The sequence below is a fragment of the Saprolegnia diclina genome (assembly GCF_000281045.1).
Source record: "Saprolegnia diclina VS20 unplaced genomic scaffold supercont1.47, whole genome shotgun sequence".
NCBI lineage: Eukaryota > Oomycota > Saprolegniomycetes > Saprolegniales > Saprolegniaceae > Saprolegnia > Saprolegnia diclina.
In genome coordinates this window covers 73,202-91,304 of record NW_008246114.1, presented here as the reverse complement: position 1 = coordinate 91,304, position 18,103 = coordinate 73,202, and the positions used below count along the sequence as shown (strand labels likewise).

Below are 18,103 nucleotides of genomic sequence, written 5' to 3'. Positions count from 1 at the left end.
AGTTCTCCTGTTGCCGCATCATTCAGTGGTTTGTGTATAGTTGATTAAATAAACTTGATAGCTCCATTTGGAAAGCAAACATTCTACGAGACGCGGTCCTTTCAGTCACCTCTCTTGGTATACCGTGCGAGTACGTGGCGGCACTGCTGCTCGAGGGTTATGGCTTGGATGTCAAAGAGGAGGGAGGACGAAGTGAGCAACCAGTGCCGCGTGAGCTGGGCGCTGACGCGCAAATCACTTAGAAGCTGCATCTCGGTTTGCACAACGTTGATGGCGTCTTCCAGCGCGGCCTCGAGCGCAGTGATATGGAGAGGTAGCGTCTGGAGCTGCGTGCGCGTCGTTTCAATTTTCGAGTTCAGATTCTCGCGGACTAAAGCATTGCGCCATCGGGCCAGGAGGTGCGACGCACCGACACTGGCGCTGAGAAGCACTCCACACGTCGCTGTGGCGGGGGCCGCCTCGACATGCGAGATGACCGCCGTTGCGCCCAAAGCCACCACGGCATTTTTTGCAGTGAACCGACGCAGCGTCATCGCGAGGCGTTGGTGGCCATGTTCCTGGTCGGCTAGCAATCTGGCGCCAGCATAGCAGAGGTGTTTCTCCAGCGGACGCACCAGCTGGAGCGTCGCCAACAAGTGCACCAACACCGCGTCGAGACGGGTCAACGAGGTCGCTTCGTCGAGCGCACTGAGAAGCAGGCTCGATGATTTGGCTTGCTTGGTGTCGTCGCTAGCGTGTACGGCGTGCTGGAGTAGAGGACCCAGTAGGCGGCACGACTCGAGACTGTCGAGCGTGGCTTTTTCGTAGAGGTGCTTGGCGTGATATACATGGGACCGCATCGTCTCCATCTTCTCGGTCTTGGTGCTTTGAAATACCATGACCAGGCAAATCGACATCGACGTCCATGCGTCATCAATCGACGACCAGATCGTTTCGGGCGGCATTTCATTTGGAAGGCGGTCACCAACGGGCAGCGTTGGCATGCGAACCGTGTACTCCATTTGTGATAGTGTAGATGGAGTCACTGCGTTGCTGCCTGTCAGAGCTAATTCAGAAAAAATGTATTGACAGAGCAAATCAAGCGCGTTGTTGTTGATGCGAATATAGACCACGAGGACTGTCAGCCGTCAAAATCTCGATTCGGCAACCGTATTCTGTCACAATCCTATTATGGACCCTTTTTTGTCACATAAGTGCATGCGTTTATCGCCAAGATCGACGCAAAAGGTATCTTGTACCCTATATTGTCATTTCCATCCCCTTTCTCGCCATGCCACCTCTCCTTGACCAAGACGCGGAACACGGTCTCGTGCGGCGACGACGACTTGTTACCGTGGCAAAGCGCGGCATGAATTGCATAAGATAAAACTACGTAAATGCAATGTATTTTTTTGTTCATGCAATCTGCTCATTGATGCGTTGATGAAATGTGATCGTTTGCTTCCTCAATCCCCAGTAAAGTGACCTCACCGATGCTTGATCACGCGCGGTGAAGCGGTTGTTCGCGCAGACAAACATACCAATTGTGACGCGTCATTGGGCACGAAGCATGTCCTTGTAGCGGCCAATGCGAGATCGACCGTGTCCAGAGCGGATGCTGCGACTGTACTCAGGTGGATAGGTCCAATACGGACGAGACATCGACAAGTAGAGGCACATGAACTTGTCGATTCTTTCGTGCTACGGAAATGGTGTTTTGAAAGGGCGAGGCGTCCCCCTTCAACACGGACTGGGCGCTTGCATTCTGCGGCGTGGGGTCTAATTTTAAACGTGGCACAATATGGCTGTTTATGGCGTTTGCCACAAACAATACTTTGACCACCCGTATGTCCCGCTGTACGCCGCCAACGAGCACGTCATGTAGCTTTTCGTGCTCCCCAATGTAAGTTCTATCTCTGGGCAAAACATCGTCGACTTTGTTTTTCACTCGATTCTGACGCTCGCGCCGCCTCGGCAAGCAGTCACGCGCAGTCAACTTCTTTCCGATTGGTCCAAAATACAGGAAAACGAACCAATGCGATGACTTGATCTTTCTATTGTATTGTATGGTGTTTATGGTCATGATTACGATATAAAAAACTTCGGTGGCAAGTGGGGATATTCATAATCTATTCAGACGCAACGTTTGGGTTATTAAGGTCACGGCCAGCTCATTTTTAGGGTCCAGAATGGCGTGTATTTAGTCTTTTTTGACCTCCGTTGGCCACTCGTCCGGATACGACAGCAAATGACACACAAAAAATGGCAGCGTCCCAAGTGCTGCGATCGCGCGACCTTCTCGCGGCCATCGTTGCCCACCAAGATGGTCTTCCGAAAGCGCTGGTCGACGTCCAGATACTGGTCAGCTCTATAGAGCTCGTACCTCTCGGCGGGCGCGGCTATCCCATAGTCTATCGGCGCCGTGGCCAAGCTGCGCCGACCACGGGGCACCTCCTTGATATCCCGATGCCGTTTGCGTCGGTGCCGTACATTCAGCGACACATCGACCGCACCAACAGGCTGCCGACGTACGCCATCTTTGTTTTGCCCGAGGCCATGGACCCAGCTTTGGCGCTGCACCTCTCGATTGTCCGCGGCGACATGGCGATCGTCGAGCAATGGCTTCGTCATGCGCTGCGTCTCGTCACGTCATCGACGCTCGAGCTCGCGGCGGCGTCGTCCCAAGGACCCATTTTGCGCTTGCTTTTTGAACGATTTCGAGCGCTTGCGACGCCCAAGATGATGGATCTCGTGGCCATAGCGGGCGACTTGACGCTCTTGCGTTGGCTTCATGCAGCCGGCGCCATCTGCACAGCCGCTGCGATGGACGGTGCGGCGATGAACGGGCACTTGGACGTCGTCATCTTTCTGCATACAGCAAGAACCGAAGGCTGCACGATCGTCGCGGCAACGGCGGCGCTGCGGAACGGCCATGCGGCGATCGCGTCCTTCGTCCTTGGCCATCGCGCAGAAGGTGGTGTCCTCCCGTTGCTCGACTATACGTTTCTCCACCAACAGTACAAGACGCACCATGTGTCTGGCAGCACCCCCCTCGAGGCCATCGATGTCGCGGCCGCGGCAGCCATTGCGCTTGACGACAACGTCTTGATCTCGCTGGTCAAGTCGTTGGGGCTGCCCGCGCTGATGCACTTGCGTGCGGCGGGACACATGACCAATGTATCGCCGTCCCGACTGCTACACGTCGCGATTGTCGCACGCGACCTCCCTTTGCTTCATTATGTCCTCGACCATTATACGTCCACTGAGACGACGGCCCAAGCCTCGAGTAATCCGCGCTCGCTCGACTACTGGCATGCCGTTGACGTGGCCGCCTTCTACGGACATCTCCCGACGCTCGAGGCGCTGCAGGCGACCGCGTTTGGCCTCGGCACGGCGCACAAGGCCATGGCGTATGCAGCGTATCACGGCCACCTGCATGTACTAGCCTGGCTCCACGCTCACCGAACCGATCATGTGCTGGACGACGACGCACTCGCTATGGCCTGTGTGCATGGGCATCTGGACGCTGTGCGCTGGCTGCGCGAAGTGCGGCACCTTTCCGTCACACAAGACGCACTGGCCACGGCCGCGCACATTGGCCACCGCCGCTTGGTCGCTTACCTCTTGGGGGACGATGCAACAAACGCCGAAGACGATGACGTGGCAGCACCAATATGTGGCTACGATACCAACAATATCGTCCTCGATCTTGAGCTGCATTTGTGTCGTAGCACGTACTTTACGTCCAGTCCCGCCACCGCCGCGTCAAGCCAAGGACACGTCGAGATACTCGAGCGGCTGGTCGCAAATGGCCACAGTGTTTACCCCATCATGATGGACACAGCCGTCGCACACGGCCATCTCCCTGTCGTGCGCTACCTCCACAACGAGCACGGCTACGTCTGCACTCTGCGCCACATTTGTATGGCGCTGCAGAATCGGCAGGTGGAGCTCGCTGCATACCTCGTCCAACAGTGTCCAAGGGCAGAGACCGTCGTCGACAACGACGACGTCCAACAGCTGTTTGTGTGTGCTGCTGCCACCGGCCATCTCGCGTCGCTGCAGCAGCTCCGCGCAGTGTTTCCAGCCGCTTGGCGTCCGCGCACGCAGGAGCTCATGCTACTGCACGCTGCGTTACACGGGCATGTCGTCATGCTCTCGCACTTGTGCGAGGTGCATGGCTTAGAATGGACAAAGAATGTCCATCGGGCCGCAACACTCCTCGGTCGAAAGAAGGTCCTCAAGTACTTGCAGACGCGCGGGCCCGCGGCCGAGTCGGTGGTCCGCTTTGCGCGCACCGCTCGTGCGAGAGACTACTACGCAACATTGGTTTAGTTTAAACACCAAGGGCATAAGAACCGTGAGTATTTAACTGTGATTGCTAATTAAACACGTTCATATATACGTAACTATGGACAAAATGACCGTGGTTGGTACTCTCTTAGCCTTTACGATGTCGGAGGTGTGGGGCCTCGCCATCAGCCTCCGTCTTCTCTCGCGTCCCGGGCCGTGGTGACCACTCTGGCTCTCGTCCACTCTCCTGTCGTCGATGCTTTAGCAATTGGATCGATAGATATAGGTGGATAGATTATGGATAGAATATGGATAGATCGGACGCGCCTTGTTTCACAGAACGCACATGTCGAGGCGCTGGGCACATTGCGTCGTCGACGACATTGAGCCTGTAGCTAGCCCTTACCCTAGCTGTCGCCACTTAACGCGGTCCTCATGTCGCCCTCCGCGGTGGCAACCCTAACCTCGCCGACACAACTCGTACTACCTCAAAAGGTCGTATTATTAACTCTACGGATACCGCTTGGCGATCCATGCGAGGAGCCACTTGAGGTGCGTGAGCAGATACTTGAGTGCGCGCGTCCACTGCTCGTCGTTGCCGCCAACCGATATCGCGAGCTCGCCGATCTTGCCCTTGTAAATCTTGTACGGGAAGCGCAGTGACGGTTCTTCGCGCATGGCGCGGACGCCGGCTTCGTCGACGCACTCGAGGAAGAAGACGAGCGCTTGGTTGAACTTTTGTCGCTGGAAAAAGCTGCCGTCCGAGTAGAGCGGGTACTCCTTCCGCTTGTCTTTGGACTGCGCCGTGAGCATCTTGGAGTAGCTGCCTCGCGCGACCGGCGTGTGCCGTGCAAAGGTGAGGTTCGCGCGGCCAGCGACCGTCGCCAGCAGCAAGGTCGCTTGGCCGAGCGCAGCGTTGATTTCGGCCCACTCGACCGGCTTGCTCGGGAGGCGCCCGAGCCGGAGCCCGTTGATCGTACCAAAGGAGCCTTCGTGCCAAATGTGAAACGTGTCGTTGAATACGTTGTAGCGCTGGAGGCACCGGAGCACGTCGGATGCATGCACTGCAAACGTCGACACCGACGACCGCTCTTCCTTGGTGCTTGCATGCAATAGCTGCACAACGGCGCCATGGTCAAACGAGTCGCGTTGCAAGGTCGCGAGCTCGGTCGCGCACGACCAAATGAGCTCGCGGTTCCGCAACACCATGGCGCTCTCCTCGTCCATGTACCGCAGCATGTCGTCAAGTGCGCGCGCTTTGAGCTCGAGCTCGTCGAGCGACAAGATCTCGAGGTCGACGTCGTCGTCGTCATAGTCGTCCAGGTTGGCGTCTTGCCACGTCAGATGGCTCATTTTTGCCAGCCCTTTCCGCCCGGGACGGGCCTTGTGGGGGCGGGCACGGCCCACTGTGTCATCGTCGTCGACCGCATCGGCGAGCGACTCGAGGTACACATCGTACGACGCTTCGTCGGCGGCGAGCCGGGACAGTTCTCTACACTCAGCGTAAACGCCATGGCGTCAAGTTGCGTGCTGTACGAGCGCAAGGTCTTCTGCAGCGCTTCGGCGCACGGATGGCACATGGGCGTCTTGAGCGACGAAAAGTGCAGGCTACGGACACGCAACTTGACCCAACCATTTGGAAAAGGCCAAGTACCTGCGGTCCATGACTTCATTCCACCAGCCTTCTTGTGTGTGACGGATCTTGCGGTGGCGCACGAGCCGCCGGCGCCGTGCGCGCGGCGACGATGCCGAGAACGACGGTGCTGGCGACGTCGCCTCGTCGAGCTGGGCAAAGCTGCTCCCGTAGAGCCAGCCCTCGTCGTCGCACCCGGCCACGAGGACGTCGGGCGACCACTCGTCGAGCCATGCGCTCGTCGATGACGTCTTGTCGGGCAGCGCATCCAGCGGCAGGTTCGAGTCGCCGGCTACATACGGCGGCGTCGTGCCATTAACGCGAGCCCACGTCCCGTTGGCAAAGGCTTGGTTTTCCCATACTTCGTCGCGGACGTAGACGTAGCTGTGGTCTACAGGCGGCACGTCGTCCTCGTCCTCATCGGTTGTCGCGGTCGTCTCGTGGAACATGGGATCTAAAATCGTCTGCAGATGCAAGAGCGAGGCAAGCGAGTCGTCCGAGCTGGAGGGCACAACGTCGTTGATCGGCTGCACGACGAGCGCGGCTTCGCACACGGCGCAGCGCGGGCGCAAGTCGGCGGACGTCGGTTTGAGGATGAGCGCAAGCGACTCGGTCGTTGGCGGCGGCAGCGTCGGCTCGGGCGCGGGGAGCAAGAGCGGCTTGGCACGTGGCACGGACTGGCTCAAGAGCGAGGGGTTGAAGGAGCCCATGCGGTTCTTCGTCTGCTTGCGCCCCGGCGCGGACTGCGTCATGAGGTCGCGCATGTTTGGTGTCGATGTCGACGCGCGCATGCCCGAGCTATGGCCGTGGCTGCGGCTCAGCGACTGCTGGATCGAGGGCGTCGTCGTCATGGACGTGTTCCTCCGCAGCGCCGAGGCCGCCGGCGCGGTGTGGCCCATGGCGAGCTGGCTGCGGGACCCGGTCGTCGGCTTCCTCGGCGTCGTCGGGATCATGCTCCTGCGTCGTCCGCTTCCCGACAGTCGAGGCGAAGTAGGCCGCCGAATATGAATATGCGTTACCACCCATGCGCCCGTCTCTCATTGGCCGAAACGCCAACTTCGAACTTCGAGTTGCTGCACCACACAAACAGCCACACGCTATTTGCACGCCATTTTGATCAACAGCCAGTCCATACGGGGATGACTACTGACCTGCAGCCAACAATTCGTCATAGATGACGAGTCAATAGTCCTCTTATACCGGCGATTTGTACATGGAATGCTGAAAAAGGGTGCGCATCCCACACCAGCACACGTCGCGTCCCCAAGGTTGTGTGATTATAGACTCAGAACGACCCACACAGTTCCCCGCATGGCTCGTCACGCACGAACGACATGGCCTTGCCGACATCGTTATACTGGCTGCGACTAGACCAATCAACGTTGGAATACGTTGGAGACCGTCGGGTCGCTGCTGGTTGCCGCTGCGTGGACGACCGCGTGCGACGGTTTCGGCGATGGGGTTAGGGTCCCGCGATCCCATCTTTGGACGATCTAAACCTCAGCTAGTTTGACCCTTGTGTCTGCACCGTTTACCAAGTGCGGCGTACGCTATTGGACGACTCGGCCACGCTACGCAGTGCGTCGACGGGCCATAGAACTCGAGACGGCGCTGCATCGCCATTGGCACGTTCTGAACCTCCTCTTGGACGTCACGGAGTAGAGGCATCCAAGCACCGCAATCGGGTGCCTCCGCGCACATATTTGCGTCTTTGCACGCCAGCAGCGATGCGCGACGTCGAATTGGTCGCAAACTGATGTGAGATTGACATAAGGTCCCTTGGAGGAGTTGCGTGCCAGAGGACACGGACGACCTTTGAAAATCGACAAAAACGCACAAAATCACAAATTTTCTTCGTCATGGCATCGCAACTCGTGAGGAAACTGCAGAAGAGCGCGCCGACTTTGTCGAGGTAGCGTTGCGTTAGCAAATGGCCTCGTCCATGGCCGCCGGCTACAAAGTGTGGCCAGCAGCGAGCAACACTTGGAGTACGTCGAAATGGCCGTTGCGCGCGGCCCACTTGGCGGCAGGGCCGTTGACATAGTCGCCGCCGCCGCGGTCCAGTGCACCGCCGTTCTTGGGAAGGAACGAACGACACAGCCCGCCGCTGCGAACGTTCTCACGGCCGTCGGTGTATGGCAGCTTCGAGAGGTACGTGACAATGGCCAAGTCGCCCACGTAGGCTGCCGTGGCGAGCGCGGCTTGGGTCATGGGCACTTGATAGACTTCCAGTAGCCAGCGCACAACGTGCAGATGGCCGCGCGCCGCAGCGAGCGCCAAGGCATCTTCCGAGCAGCCATCTCGGCGATGGGCGTGGAGCCACTGGAGCACGTGCAAGTGTCCGTTGTAGCTCGCAAAGGCCATGGCGCGCGCGGACGCACACTGGAGCCGACTCGCGTGCAAGAGCTCCAGTGCTGCCACGTTTCCGTAAAACGCAGCGAGGTCGATCGCTCTGCTGTTCTTCCAGTCGCCAAGTGGTGGCAGCCACTCGTCGTCGCTCTTGGGCTGCGCGTGCTCGGTGCAAATCCCATCCAAGACATAGGCCAGCATCGCGTTGTCGTGGCGAGTGACGGCCCACTCGAGCAAGCTTTTGGCCATCGTGCAGTACCCGCGGCTGTAAAAGTGCTGCAGCTCGGCAAAGCCCAGTGCCTCTTTCGTAACGAGTTGGACGGCCTCGGATGCGAGGAGGGATCGCGCCATGGCCGCATCGACCGCGCCCACGTGCGTCGTACCAATGACCGAGTGCGTATGGTAGTTGATGTACGGGATCGAGTGGCGCAAATATGGATCGATGCCTTCGGTACGGTGCTCGAGGAGGAACCGGACGATGTCGGCGTGGCCATTCCGCACCGCCGCGGTGGCCGCAATCTTCGTGCAGCCTTCGGTTCTCGCTTCGTGCAGAAAGACGACAGCGTCCAGGTGCCCGTTCATGGCCGCTCCGTCCATCGCAGCTTTGGTGCAGGACGCACCCGCCGCGTGCAGCCACCGCAGGAGCGTCGCATCGCCTGCCTTGGCCACGAGGTCCATCACCGTTGGCGTCGCAAGTGCCGGATAGCGATCATAGAGAAAGCGCAGAACGGCGCCTTGGGACGCTACGGCCGCGAGCTCGAGCGTCCTTGACGTGACGAACCCGGGCTTGCATCGGAGCCAGAGCGCGACGGTCGCTACGTTGCCTTCGACGACCAAGAGGTGCAAGGGCAGCGCCGGGTCCACGTTTTGAGAGTTGCGGCTGGTGGCCAAGATGAGGGCACGGGCGAGGAGCATTGTTGCGGGGTCTCGGTACCGCTGGAGGTATGGCAACGACGCAAACCGCAGCGGGATGTTTGTGAGGTACTTGATATCGGTATACCCGGCGAGCCTGACGGCGCTCGTAAGGCGCGGTATATCGGCGACCGCCTCGGGTAACCCGCTCTGGTGCGCGGCAATGATGGCCAAGAGCTCCCGCGATCGGAGGACGTCGCTCGCGGCCATTTTAGTGTTTAAACTCTCCGTCGCGGGAGGGTTACCGTCTTTTTTGGGAAACCTTCGGTCCGCACAGACTCGAATGTAGGTCAACAACCTTTAGAAACGCATACGATCGAGAGCTGATATACCTCTGACACTCGATTGCACGGGGTTGTTGAAGCAGCGCTGCAGTGACGCCACATTGCCGATTCGGTCAATACAAAACTCCTCACGCTACGGTGTACCGCATGGACCTGTTCGAAGCCGTGGCACGAGGCGACACTCGGACGGTGGCCGAGCTTCTGCACGATGGCGCCGACCCCAACAGCCGCGACCACGTACCGTCCGCTCCCAACATGACGTATGGACGTGTTGTATAGCTTGGCGACCCGGCGCTGTACGTCGCAGCGAGAGGAGGACACTTGGACACGGTCGAGGTACTTCTCAACGCGGGAGCGATTGTCGATTCGCAACGACCGGTGCGGTCAACCTGGCATGCTACGCACTCACGCAGCTTTCGTAGAGCGGGGATACATCGCTCATGATTGCAGCGAGCAGCGGCCCCGTCGAACTCGTGCACGTGCTACTCGCGAATGGCGCCAACGTCAACCACAACAGTGGGGTAGGCGTGGCCGTTCTGGGAGGCATCTGCAATGCGTCATGCTGTAGTGTAGCACCGCGTTGGGCTGTGCCGTGTACGGTGGCAACGACGACATTGTCGAGTTGCTTCTGGCCGTCGGGGCCAACGTCCATGTTCACGACGATTCTGTACTCTGGAGCTTGTACGCAACTTGGCTGACATGCGCGCGACGTAGCGCAAGGCGTCACCGATCATGTCTGCAGCGTGCCTTGGTCTCGTGGCCATTGCGACACAGCTCCTGGCAGCTGGCGCTCGCGTCTCGGACCTCAGCAAGGTATTCCATGTCGAGCCTTAGGCGAGTGCTATGCTTGAGGCGATTCCAGGATGGGGTCGGGCCTCTCTTCTGCGCAGCACTTGAAGGCCACGCCGATATGATCCGGCTTCTTGCCGCGCGCGGCGCAGACCTCGACGCAACGTCTCCCGTACGTGGCTTTTCATTCCCACACTGTACTGGACCACTAGCACCACGTTTCGCCGATGCATGCCGCCAGTGGTCGGGGTCACCTCGACGCGGTCATCACCTTGCTGCAGGCTGGCGCCAAACTCGACAACCCCAACTCGGTGGGATAACGTGTACGATGCAGACGCTTGATCCTTTCGGTAGTTTCCGTGTCTCAACGCTGCGGCGACCTGCGGGAGAACCGAAATTGTGGCGCTGCTGCTGCGTGAGGGCGCCGATGTAAATGCGAACAACCCGCGGGTATGACCCTTTTTTCGAGGAAGGTATCATCATGTGTGCATGGACAGTGGGGTGCGGCGGCGCTGTACGTGGCCGCTGCCACCGGTCATGCCGATGTTGTGCGCCAGCTGGTGCATGCGCGGGCCAAGCTTGACGAGCGGGCCGTCGTACGCATCGCCAACGTCTTTGGTTCATCACGCCCTTCGTTGTCATAGACCGGCAAGACGGCAATGATGATTGCGCAAGCCAAGAAGCACGCGCATGTCGTTGAAGTCCTGCAGGACGCACGCATGAAGGCACCGTTGCGCGGCACAGAGCGTCCACTCATCGACGTTTGTAGAAAGCGAAGCTCTTGCATGCCACCCGACACGGCGACGTCCTCGGCGTGCGAGCGCTGCTCGCCGACGGCCTCAGCGTCAACGAGACGGACGAGGTACTGCACGCGCTGCACTTAGTCGTTTTCAAATGGGAGTGACAGCACGGCAATACGTTGGTGCATCTCGCGCTCCTTGGTGGCCATGCCGAGCTTTTGGCCGAGCTCTTGAAAGACCCTAGCGTCGAGCTGGGCCATATCAACGAGGTATTCAATATACTCGTACTAGCATCCGACCTAGCTGCCGCGATTGTAGTTTGGCGAGTCGCCCATCGCGATTGCCACCAAGAAAAGTACCCCGTTGCTCGTCCAGCATTTGCACAAAGCGCAGTCAACGGTCACGGCCCAAGTACGTCATGATCGCCAGCCCAAATATATATGTATATATATGCGGCAAGGACTGATCCACGTGGCCCAGGTTGCAACCCGCCCGACGTTGCATCTCCAAGAGCTCGGCCGTGGGAGCTACGGTATCGTCTTCAAGGACACCCTCTTTGGTCAAGACGTGGCGGTCAAGTCCGTTTTGAACAAGACCTTCGGCGCGGCGAATTTGCGAGACGAGATCCGAGTCCTCAACGCGTACCACGTGGCGGCGTCTCTCTGTATCGTCAACGATCGTGTAGGAACCCGTCGCCGTACATTGTCCGACTGCTTGCCACCGCCGATGCCGCGTCAAACGCGCCACAGCTCATCTTTGAGTACATGGATGGCGGCAGCGTGACGCGGTATCTCGAAAAGGTCGCCAGTGACAAGCCCGTGTCGGTGACGTACGCCCCGATTGAGATTGCGTGGGTCGTTGCCAACGCCCTCAAGGACCTCCACGCCAACAACATTGTGCATCGCGACATCAAGACCGACAATATCCTCCTCTCGTCGACCCAGTACATCAAAGTGGGTGACGTTGGTATCGCCAAGGAAGAAACGACAACCATGACGACGGGCGCAGGCACGAGCAAGTGGCGAGCGCCCGAAGTGCTCACGTCCGGAAGCCGCTACGGGACGCCCGCCGACGTGTACTCGTTTGGCATCCTCCTCGAAACGTTGTTTCCAGAGGGTGCACGTGCCAGTTCGGACAACGCTTTGTGGTACAAGACACTTGCGATGCAATGCACGGTCGAAAACCCAGCGCTTCGTCCCACGGCGGCCGACATCGTCGAGAGCATGCGCCCCAAAGTGCAATCGTACTTTCTCTTTTTCGAAGGGACGAGTCCCACCCTACTTAGATACCCGCACCTTGTCGTATCGATGGCAGCGTTCGAGTCGGACTGCGCGGTACGACGTTTGTTTATCTTCTACAATCCACCAACCCGTGCTTGCGTAGAGGGGCCCTCCATTGATCGCGAGCGTGGCGATGCCGGCACCGATGACACCTGCGCCGACGAGCGCCCACCAACCGATTCGTATCCCAACGGTTCGGCGCTTGAAATCGTTGCGGTGCACCTCATAGGTTTCTCTGCTAGCGGAGTGCACGGTCCACAGCGCCGCTCAGCGTACATTTGTTGCACCTCGTTCGCCTGCTATAGCAGCTCTTGTACTAGCACGAAGAGGCGTTCCTCGCCGCTGTCGCAGCTGGCAACGTCGATGCCGTCGACTCCTTTCTACGAAGTGGTGTGCACCCCGACAGCACGGATACGGTACCGACGCTGTCGTTGCGACGACGATCTGTCAGGCGTTGTAGACGCAAGAAACCGCCTTGATCCGAGCCGTGTTTTTTGGGCACAGTGATGTGGTGGACCTGCTACTGGCGTTTCGCGCTGACGTCAACAGCGTCTCGGCCGTACGACGCGCAACTGCCGTCAGTGCGATGACTGTGCTTTAGGTCGGGTTAACGGCGCTGCACGAAGCGGCGCGGCAGCCATCGGGCGTGATGCTCCGGAAGCTGCTATGCGCTACCGGGATCGATGCCAACCCGCGGAACTTTGTATGGCGCTCCAGCTCAAGACGACGCAGGCGTGTCATGGATGGTATAGAACTTGGAAACGCCGTTGCACGTTGCAATCGGGTTTGGACTCGATGCCAATGTCGTTGCGCTTGTGAACGCTGGCGCCGACGTGGAAGCAGCCGACGAGGTACCGTCGACACAAATTGGTTCACGACGACAACACCACATGCTATTGCATGTAGAAAATGCACCGACCGCTCTACTATGCAGCTACGCGCGACTTGAAAGCGATTACGATGTACCTCGTCCAACACGGTGCTCGAACCTGGGAGCGCGACCAGGTCCGTGTGTGCCACCGCGACGTGACTGCAGCGCTTTGCTGTTTTGGCGTGTAGGACAACGAGACGGTGCTGCATGCGGTGCTGTCGCGCCGGCTCGGTCATATGGCAACCATTCTTGTCGACACGGGGGGGATCGCCAATCTCCACTCGGTACCTGCTACATGTAGCCCACTCGTTGGTATGTACGTATGACGTAGAACGGACAGAGTCCGCTGCACCGCGCTTGCGAATGCGGTGTCTCTGAAGTCATCCCGGTGCTACTGGCCCATGGCGCTGACGTCAACGCCGCGTTTGTGCGGCGCCACCTAACCCTCCTGCGCAACCTGATGGCGTTGTAGCGCAACGCGTCGCCACTTGCCATGTCGATTTACGCGGGGCACGCAGATGTTGTCGCGGCGCTCGTGGCGTCCCCCAAGATCGACTTCAACGAACGCCTCGAAGTAGCCTATCACTGTCTTCCGGTCGTGCGCCAATGTATATGGCATATAGCACGACTATACGCTGCTACATCTCGCGACAAGCATGGGTAACCTTGCCATTGCGCGCGTCATGCTGCAAGCTGGCATCGACTATGACCGGCGCGAAGCCAAGGTGCGAAGCGCTTCAGTGATTGTGATCGCATAGTTGATGGACGGGGCTTTTCGTAGATGGGCCTGCGTGCCATCGAGATGGCCGAGCGGCTTCACAACCACGCAATGGTCGATGTTCTCCAACCCGCCTACACACATGTATGGACGCGCAGTGTCTGCTGTCCACACGATATTTTTGTTATAGAGACTCGCTTTGCTCCAAGCGATGCGCGATCAAGACGTGTCGAGGTTTCAACGGCTGCTCCTGAAGCCATATAGCTGCAACATCGTCGATGAAGTACGTGGCCTCCATTGGAAACGAAGATGCATGTTGTTTTAGGTCGGGTGCTCGCTGGTGCACTTGGCGGTCGTCGCAAAGAACGAGACGATGCTCGACCAGCTCCTCGCAATGCCTCGCGTCCTCGTCAACACGAGCAATACCGTACGTGAATGCTCCTTCATCGTCTGCGAAATGCCATCGCTCGTCGTATAGGAGAACAAGACGCCGCTGGCGATCGCGATCCAGCGTGGGTACGCTTCCATGGCTGAGAAGCTCTTTGATCGCGTGCACCGGGCGGCCGTCGACGTAAGCGCCGGTCCTTGACACCAACCTCCGTCTCCACGGCGAGTCTGGTGTAGATATCGTCGACCGAGTACGAAGTGACGACGACCGAGCTGGGCCGCGGCGGCTATGGCGTCGTGCTCCTTGGCTCGTATCAAGGGCAAAAGGTCGCCGTCAAGAAGCTCCGAAACGCCAATCAACGCAAGTCGTTCAACGCCGAAGTCGACGCACTTGTCGCGTACGTTTTCGCAAACGAACCACTCGAACAATCATCGCATAGAGTGCCGTCCCCGTACCTCGTGCAGCTCGTGGCGATTGCAGACGTTGACACGGAGATGCCAGCGCTCCTCCTCGAGTACATGGATGGCGGCAGCCTTCGGACGTACCTGGACCAGAAGCGCTTCCAGCTACCCTACACGGTGCATGTGACCAACCTCCAAGTAGCGTGGGCCGTTGCCAACGCGTTGAAGGATCTCCACGCCAAGAACATTGCACACCGCGATATCAAGAGCGAGAACGTCCTCTTGAGCTCGACCCACTTTGTCAAACTCGGCGACCTTGGTTTGGCGCGGCGTGAGGCGACCGAGATGACGGAAGCGCCCGGCACCCGGTACTGGATGGCGCCCGAGGTTCTTCGCGCCAACGGGACGGCGTACGGCCTATCCGCCGACATGTACGCGTTCGGTGTGCTCCTGACCGAGGTGGACACGTTGCAGCTGCCGTACTACGAGTTAGTCAACCCCAACCCGGTCGCGATTGTCCGCGGCGTCATCGACGGCACTCTTCGACCGACGTTGACGGCAAAGTGCGAACCGTGGTTGCGCGACCTGGTCGAGTTATGTCTGTGTGGCGACCCGACGGCACGCCCGACGGCGGCCCAAGTTGTCGACGTGCTCCGTGGTGAAATGGCCATGACTGCAGCAAAGGCCATTGACGTACGTGTTGTCCTGCAACATGCCATGATCTGGAGCCTATCCACTTAGGCGGAGACTTACTTGCGCGCCGTGGCAACCGACAACAGCGCTGCGGTGACGGAGCTGCTGGACCAAGGTGTTGCGGTCAACGGGACGCTTCCGGTACGGGCAACACAACACGTTCAAGACGACAAGTCCAACTTGTAGGGTGGTGAGTCCCTTCTTTTGGCGGCCACGACGGCTGGGGCCTCCGAGACCGTGACGCTCCTCCTCCAACGCGGCGCCAACGTCAGCGACATGAGCGTGCAGGCCTTGTTTCACGCACGGCGGACCCTTACCGCGTGTCGTAGGGTGGCCGGACACCGCTGCACGAAGCAGCGACGCTCGGGCACGCGTTTGTTCAGCGCCGCCTCCTCGATGCCGGTGCCGATGTGGACGCACGCGATCATGTACGTTCCGAGTGGCGAGACATGTCTGTATGGGAGAAACACTGCAGGAGGGCAAGACGCCGCTGATGTGTGCATTCCACACGGGCAACGCGTTGTGCGTGTCGCAGCTCGTCGCGACGGGGGCCGACGTCGTCCTTGCGGCCACAGTAGGGTCGCCGTATTTGCAAATCGACGCATCGTGACATATAGGACGGCACGACGGCGCTCGACAAGGCACGTGAATTCGATGGCCTCAAGCGCTTTGTCCCGATGCTCGAGGTCGCTGCGTCTCGGGTGGGTGCTGCCACTACGCGATCTTGCTGGTCTCACAAGGATCTTGTGTCATAGCAAGAGAACGCGACGCAGCCCGAGATCTTTTGTATCCACTGCACGCACTGGCATGCTGTCCAAGATACGACCGAGGCCATGTGCACGACGTGCGGCAAGCCAGTGTCGAGAGTCCATCGCATGCTGGCGATCGTGTGGCGCTTGATACGGCTGCAGCACCGGGGGTACCCCGTCGACTGGTCACGAACGTGCCACGCGTGCCACAGCAAGGCCATGACGGTCTTTGATGCGCTCTGCCCCGAGTGCGCGCACTCCCAGCGCGACGTGGACAATCTCAAGGTGCTTCACGTGCGCTTCAAGAAGGCTCTCAAGCCGACGGCAGCCCGGCTCGTACGAAGTTCTCGACGCCTTGTGGTGCTCACGGTCTACTCGTGTAGGCACCGCTTGCGATTCCGCGTGGCGTCTTGCAATGGCTCGCAAAAATCGCGCCACCCCGGTTGCTGTCGCGCGACCCAGAGCTCGTGTTTGCACCGACGCGGCCCGTCCATGAGAAAACGCCGTCCGACGACATGGTGTTGGACGATGCACGCTCGACGCAGCGCGCACTGGTGTGTGGCCTTGGTACCCGACGTAGCAACCGTCGACTTTTCGAGAGTGGTCTCTCGACGCATGCCATCGCCGGCCAGATGGGCCAGGCGTCCCTCGCGCGTACGTTGTACGCGGCTACCGTGGCTCCTGTTGTGGAGGTACTGTCATATACAAAGGTACAAAAATTGGACATATCATTGTAGATGGCACTGTCTGATGCGCCCGAGCCCGGTGTCCCGTTCGAGTTGCAGGATCACGTCGTCGTGCACGCTTTTGTCCGCGATACGACCGTCCTGGACGCAATTGCAAGGTTGCTTGCCTCACTAGCACCATGCTCAAGCTTATGGATGGCTTGTAGATGCGCATCGCCCTTTATCCTCCCCGTCGTGGGGTTTTCGCGACCCGACTGCGTGTACGTCAAGGTGTCGGCGGCCAAGACCCTCCGAGGGATGTTGCAAACCGAGAAGGTGCGCGACGGCCTCCGCGCCGAGTGCCCAATGAAGCTGCAGTGCCTCTATGTGGTCGCCAATGCCCTACAGGATCTGCACGCCAATGGTATCGTCCACGGCCACATTTCGAGCCACAGCATCCTTGTGAGCATGACCGAGTTTATGCAAGTCGACGCTCCGAGCACGGACGATTTGTGTCTCCAGTGGACGGCCCCCGAGGTGCTTGCAGGCGACTCGCCGCCCTCTTTGGCCTCGGACATTTATGCGTTTGGTATTCTCATGACGGAGCTCGATACGTTCCAGCTGCCGTTTGACGACTACGATTTGGACGACGCAATTGCGCTCGTGACGGCCGTTGTCGACGGCGGGTTGCGCCCCGCGATGCGGGACGACTGCGAGACGTGGTACTGCAACCTTGCCGGTCTGTGCATGAGCGCGGACCCTCTGAGTCGCCCGACAGCAAGTGACCTCGTCGAGCTCTTCCAAGTGCTGCTCGACGACGCCCTTGATGCTGAAGCATCCAAGGCCAGCACGGAACACTAGAGAGCGACCCAACTGGAATGAGATCTGCTTCGTCAGTATTGCAAATTTGTTGCGAGAGAGTCCAACTTGTAGTCCCTAGCTCAAGGGATTCGATGTTGATGAAAATGGACCTAATCCTGTCACAGCGGCGTGCATCCTGATCACACATGTTCGAGTGGCCAATGTAACGTCACACCAATGGTACAAGTACTGGTGACAAGAATGATTCCGGTGCTCGATGCTCAAGAATGAAAACTCGAGCCCTGCTATTTCATAGCTATCCGATGCATCGTCGCAAGGGTCTACGTTACTAGTCCAATACCTGAGGCTGTGTCACGCCCAATCAAACCTGTGCAGCTGTGGCGGATGATCCGAAGACTATGGTATCAAACCTTAGTCTATTGTCGGTTTAAAAACACGGGTGGTGGACACATACTGGATTCGCGTTGCACTCGTTACATGCTGCCCGTGGCCAAGTACTGCAACACGCTCTTGCGTCGCATTTGCTCGGCTGCACCT

The 18,103-nt window shown here is 58.9% G+C and overlaps 5 protein-coding genes across 5 annotated transcripts; 2 read left to right on the top strand and 3 right to left on the bottom strand.

Moving 5' to 3' along the window:
• Nucleotides 1-101: 101 nt before the first annotated feature.
• Nucleotides 102-1,001, bottom strand: SDRG_12141 (hypothetical protein; the record flags this gene model as incomplete). The annotated part of the gene is made up of 1 exon (XM_008618201.1): nucleotides 102-1,001. One exon carries the CDS (start codon nucleotides 999-1,001, stop codon nucleotides 102-104), a length of 900 nt encoding a protein of 299 aa, XP_008616423.1.
• Nucleotides 1,002-2,367: 1,366 nt separating this feature from the next.
• On the top strand, nucleotides 2,368-4,394 carry SDRG_12140 (hypothetical protein). The gene has a single exon (XM_008618200.1). It carries the CDS (start codon nucleotides 2,446-2,448, stop codon nucleotides 4,312-4,314), a length of 1,869 nt encoding a protein of 622 aa, XP_008616422.1. The 5' UTR covers nucleotides 2,368-2,445; the 3' UTR covers nucleotides 4,315-4,394.
• A 362-nt stretch (nucleotides 4,395-4,756) lies between these two features.
• Nucleotides 4,757-6,906, bottom strand: SDRG_12139 (hypothetical protein). The gene is made up of 3 exons (XM_008618199.1): nucleotides 5,927-6,906; nucleotides 5,809-5,880; nucleotides 4,757-5,764 (listed from the first exon to the last, which is right to left on the bottom strand). The coding sequence occupies exons 1-3, from the start codon at nucleotides 6,856-6,858 to the stop codon at nucleotides 4,783-4,785; spliced, it is 1,986 nt and encodes a 661-aa protein (XP_008616421.1). The 5' UTR covers nucleotides 6,859-6,906; the 3' UTR covers nucleotides 4,757-4,782.
• An 831-nt stretch (nucleotides 6,907-7,737) lies between these two features.
• SDRG_12138 (hypothetical protein) lies at nucleotides 7,738-9,413 on the bottom strand. The gene has a single exon (XM_008618198.1). It carries the CDS (start codon nucleotides 9,374-9,376, stop codon nucleotides 7,859-7,861), a length of 1,518 nt encoding a protein of 505 aa, XP_008616420.1. The 5' UTR covers nucleotides 9,377-9,413; the 3' UTR covers nucleotides 7,738-7,858.
• Nucleotides 9,414-9,569: 156 nt separating this feature from the next.
• Nucleotides 9,570-17,650, top strand: SDRG_12137 (TKL protein kinase). The gene is made up of 42 exons (XM_008618197.1): nucleotides 9,570-9,687; nucleotides 9,730-9,828; nucleotides 9,873-9,971; nucleotides 10,019-10,117; nucleotides 10,165-10,263; nucleotides 10,313-10,411; nucleotides 10,452-10,550; nucleotides 10,594-10,689; nucleotides 10,737-10,835; nucleotides 10,884-10,964; nucleotides 11,009-11,101; nucleotides 11,147-11,248; nucleotides 11,298-11,390; nucleotides 11,460-11,620; nucleotides 11,665-12,222; nucleotides 12,265-12,313; nucleotides 12,363-12,452; nucleotides 12,502-12,531; nucleotides 12,580-12,675; nucleotides 12,720-12,818; nucleotides 12,861-12,962; nucleotides 13,012-13,110; nucleotides 13,166-13,264; nucleotides 13,319-13,414; nucleotides 13,462-13,557; nucleotides 13,603-13,704; nucleotides 13,754-13,855; nucleotides 13,912-13,992; nucleotides 14,039-14,131; nucleotides 14,174-14,275; nucleotides 14,327-14,419; nucleotides 14,473-14,633; nucleotides 14,676-15,330; nucleotides 15,379-15,471; nucleotides 15,517-15,612; nucleotides 15,660-15,758; nucleotides 15,806-15,904; nucleotides 15,948-16,031; nucleotides 16,086-16,415; nucleotides 16,463-16,771; nucleotides 16,817-16,923; nucleotides 16,972-17,650. The coding sequence occupies exons 1-42, from the start codon at nucleotides 9,598-9,600 to the stop codon at nucleotides 17,603-17,605; spliced, it is 6,063 nt and encodes a 2,020-aa protein (XP_008616419.1). The 5' UTR covers nucleotides 9,570-9,597; the 3' UTR covers nucleotides 17,606-17,650.
• Nucleotides 17,651-18,103: the final 453 nt, after the last annotated feature.

Coding starts and splice junctions, on each gene's coding strand:
- SDRG_12140 (XM_008618200.1), top strand. CDS start 2,446: ATGCCGTTTGCGTCGGTGCCGTACATTCAGCGACACATCGACCGCACC.
- SDRG_12139 (XM_008618199.1), bottom strand. CDS start 6,858: ATGATCCCGACGACGCCGAGGAAGCCGACGACCGGGTCCCGCAGCCAG. Junction 5,881..5,926: donor AATGAAGTCATGGACCGCAG/GTACTTGGCCTT, acceptor GCGTGTCCGTAG/CCTGCACTTTTCGTCGCTCA. Junction 5,765..5,808: donor CTGCAGAAGACCTTGCGCTC/GTACAGCACGCA, acceptor CGCTGAGTGTAG/AGAACTGTCCCGGCTCGCCG.
- SDRG_12138 (XM_008618198.1), bottom strand. CDS start 9,376: ATGGCCGCGAGCGACGTCCTCCGATCGCGGGAGCTCTTGGCCATCATT.
- SDRG_12137 (XM_008618197.1), top strand. CDS start 9,598: ATGGACCTGTTCGAAGCCGTGGCACGAGGCGACACTCGGACGGTGGCC. Junction 15,759..15,805: donor ATGTGGACGCACGCGATCAT/GTACGTTCCGAG, acceptor GAAACACTGCAG/GAGGGCAAGACGCCGCTGAT. Junction 15,905..15,947: donor ACGTCGTCCTTGCGGCCACA/GTAGGGTCGCCG, acceptor CGTGACATATAG/GACGGCACGACGGCGCTCGA.